This window comes from Rosa rugosa, chromosome 6 (assembly GCF_958449725.1).
Source record: "Rosa rugosa chromosome 6, drRosRugo1.1, whole genome shotgun sequence".
Classification (NCBI taxonomy): domain Eukaryota; kingdom Viridiplantae; phylum Streptophyta; class Magnoliopsida; order Rosales; family Rosaceae; genus Rosa; species Rosa rugosa.
The window spans coordinates 30,513,245-30,517,254 of record NC_084825.1 but is presented as its reverse complement, the minus strand read 5'-3'; the positions used below and the strand labels follow the sequence as shown (position 1 = coordinate 30,517,254).

Here is a 4,010-nt window from a genome sequence, read left to right as displayed (position 1 = left end):
TTGCAATTATTTATATGGTTCACTGCATTGTTTATTAATCTTACTTAGCTAAATCTGAGCTTCGACCGTACTCTGTCAATACTGGAGGAGCTATTTTACATATAATGCTATTAATTGTTATAGCAGTTCCGTTATACAAACTATGCAATGGAATAAACTGAGAATTTATTTCGCATGGCAGGTCCATTGCGAACAATTCACTGAGTGGCATTGTTCCAGCATCCCTTTGGAATGATACGACACTCAATGCAACAGAAAGACTAATCTTATAAGAACTGTGAGAAATGTTTTACTCTTATTAAGAGTGAGTGGGTCAGTGGGGTTGTGTTTATGTGAATTTACATCCTCTTTATATATGTTGATTCCAATTCCTTTTCTAATCAAAGAATATAATTTAACCTTCCTTTTTTTTTACTTATATATATCTTATCAACAGTTTGCTAATAGGTGGTCTGTTATAGGGTCATCCATGTTGTTTATTTGCATATGAGCTCGGTGATTTTACAGTAGAGCTTAAAATGTCCTTGTTCCAGCTTGGAATCAGTCCTTAAATTATAGCATCGATTATAATCACTCCTCCCTCTCTCTCTCGTCTGTGCTTTTCTCTCGTCTAATGAACTAGAGGAATGCAATAGCTAAACAAGGTTGGTCTGGATGCAGATTTGAGATGTAAAGGAGGTTGATTTTCTTTAATTTTGCCCCAAATTGAGGGTTTTTGACTTGGGTGATTTGATTTTACAGGTTCTTTTGCGAAAGGCTAGGAACCAGTATACTTGGAAAGGGTTTGGGGCAATCCCTAATGCTTTGCAGGAGCTAAAGGTATTTGATTTTTTTACTGTTTATGAAGATTCAGATTTGATATGTTGATTTTTTGTTATACATTTTCTGGGAAATGTGGAACTGATTTTGGGTTTGGTGGTGTAATAGGAAGAGGGTCTGAAAGAGAACTTCAATACTTTCCACGGCAATTTCCAGGGCAATGATGATCCAAAAGTAAGTGGAAGGATTGTTCTTTTAATAGTGAAAATGTGAAGTAAGGTTTCTGGTTTGGTTTTGTTTTATTTTTTAATTGTGAAGTAAGGTTTTTGGTTTTGGTTCTGTGAAGTAAGGATTGTTCTTTTAATTGTTGTTTCTTGTTTTGCAGTGTTCGCAGGGTTCAGATGATGAGGAAGGTGATGAGAGTGGTCATGCAACCGGGAGTCAGAATGAGAACCCCAGTGTCAATCTCAAATCTTCAGGAAACTCGAAAAATGGTAAATCTTTATTGTTAGTGCTTTGAATTTTGAGTCTGAAATGATCTGAGAAAACGGAATGTAAAAAGATGTTGATTTTGTTTGGTACCATTATATGGAAGCGTTCTGCAACCGATTTGTTTTTCTCACTTGAAAGCAGGAACAAAATTGTTGAGCTTAGACCTGCCGGAAAGATTGCTTCAGGCATAACCGAGGTACGAATAACAAGTAGTTTAGGAACTGTAGCAGTGTATCCTCTAGCCACTTTCGATTTTCCAGTTGCAGTAAATTATGGTGGATTCAAATTCCTATTATACCATTTGCGAATTAAAGTTCTGTGTTTGGGGCAGATACCGTTTTCTATGCATATCAGGCAACCAAAAGAAGATAACCTCGAAAAGTTCTATGAGACGTTCCATGGAGGAAATATTAACATTCAGGTGCATCTTTCTGCCTTGGAAAGTACAGATATTCTGTAGTTTACACTATTAGTTGGGAATATATCATTGCTTCTGATTGCCTTTGAAATGCATTTTCTTTTTTCGTACTTAACCAAGACATGATGATGAATTGTGCCATAGTATTTAGTGACTGTAGATATATCGAGAGGATACCTGTATAAGTCGTTATCTACAACAATGGAGTTCATAGTTGAAAGTGATAAAGGTATGCATTGACTATAGATTAAGATGCTATCTGATTTTATTCTGTGTGGTTTCATTTACATATATTAGTTAAAGTAACTTGCTTTCTGATTTTGTATTTAAAGTAACTTGCTTTCTGTTTCATTTACATATCTCTAGTTACTGTTCTTAAAAGTTTGGAGTATTGTCAGCCTTTATTATTGGAAAGGGAATGCTCATTTTCTTTTTCATGATACCATGACTGACAAGAGGTATTGCTGAATAGGTGGATTTCGAATCATTGGAAAAATGGCCACTCAATGTTCTTTATCGGATCCTGTTAGTGGTGAACTAACAGTAGAAGCATCTGCAGTTCCAATTTCTTCCATTGATATACACTTGCTTCGTGTAGAGTCAATCCTTCTAGGGGAGAAAATTGTGACTGAGAAGTCTGTGGTTCAGACTACACAGGTATGTACCCTTTCTTATCTTCTCAACATATATAACTCAATTTACTTGTCATAACAACTCTACCGGTTGTTTTTCATATATAGCTCTCTCTTTTTCATATTCTTACTTCCGTATCTCAATTGCCAACACATTTTTCCTTATACTTTTAGATTCAGTATATATAGCTTGCTAGCTTAGCTAGAGAGAAACATTAAGTCTTATTTCCTAAGTTGAAAACTTCACTACACACACAATCCTTCTAGAAGAATGCTAGCCATGTTAGCATTCTTCTAGTTTGTCCCCTGGGTAGTGGTAAAATTGACAATAGCATTCTGCTGCCTATTAATGTTACTGCAGATCACTATCTTCTTTTTGATTTTCCTAGCCAAATATGGAACTATTCTTTCTTTACTCCAACGCCAAGAATATTATCATGAAACTCATAAAGAAGTTAAACCTCAGGGTATGATTATATTCTTCTTTTGTGATATTGTTGCTTTGACCATTCACCATGACCATGAATAATTGATGTGCCTTCTGCTCTTCATTTGGTTGGCTTCTTGATTTTCTGCAGTTGGCTGCAGTGCATTTAGTTGACGCCCTCTTCTGTCGGATTGGATTGTTTACTTAATTCTATTTTGTCATTCAATTGTGAACAATAATTTTTTTTACTATCAGCGGGTAAATTATATCACTTCATTGACATGCAATGTATCATATGGTCCTACAGTGCAATCAATATGAACTGTGATCAAGTCTATTATTGCCTGCAGAACACTTAATTACCAGCAATATTTGGCTAGCAAAGAGTTGAAGAAGCAATCTTGGAGATACCACAGGAAATACAACGTACACTTGGTTTCAACGACACGAAGAGCCAAAAGTTGCTGCTGATGAATATGAATAGGGTACATATGTGTACTTTGATTTCTGAGTACTGTGTTGTAGCTCTAGACATTGAAATATTTCCAATAGGGTTTACTAAAGTGGCTACAGATAAGAATTCTAAAGCTGGATCAAATGTCTAGGCTAGCCTTTGTCAGTTTTGGGGTTTTATTTTGTGAATTATGTTGAATCATGAACTTGAAAAGAAAATTAATGGAAAGCCTCGATTTTTGGATGATGGGAAATGCATTTCTTTTCCATTTGCACATTATGCCTGTCAGTATGAAGTGAAGTATATAAAAGCATAACAAAACAGTAATGCCAAGGAAAACGAAGTCACTTGAGAGATTAGAAATCAGTATCAAAATGAAAATCGATGTCTTATGATTATCAATATATCGAATTGTGTCCACAGAACCGATGTACCCAAAACCAATGCACATCGATTTTACAAAACAAAAGCGATGTCTACAATGAAACAACACATCGGTTCTAGAAAAAGCAAGCGATATACATAAAACCATTGAACATCGTTTTGCTTAAATGAAAACGATGTGCTGTGTTAAATGAAACATCAGTCCTTAAAAAAAAACCGATGACACCTAAAGATACAGACATCGTTCCTAAGAAAATAATGTGCTAAGCTACATGTAAAAATGGCCAAGAACAAACAATACTCATGAGAACTGATGTCTACAAGTGTACTGGACATCGCTTCTGGAATAGAAATCGATGCAAATGTTCACGTAAGTATTGTTCGACATATACTTTATTAAGCATAAAATGTGAAAATATGAAGAATTAGACATACCTAACATAC

The 4,010-nt window shown here is 35.2% G+C and overlaps 1 protein-coding gene across 1 annotated transcript; it reads left to right on the top strand.

Annotated features, from left to right (window-relative positions):
• The first annotated feature begins 486 nt into the window (after nt 1-486).
• Nucleotides 487-2,380, top strand: LOC133716574 (uncharacterized). Its single transcript, XM_062143269.1, has 9 exons — nt 487-495; nt 742-819; nt 928-993; nt 1,145-1,154; nt 1,211-1,253; nt 1,390-1,447; nt 1,583-1,672; nt 1,814-1,898; nt 2,142-2,380. Exons 1-9 carry the CDS (start codon nt 487-489, stop codon nt 2,378-2,380), a joined length of 678 nt encoding a protein of 225 aa, XP_061999253.1.
• The last annotated feature ends 1,630 nt before the right edge of the window (nt 2,381-4,010 follow it).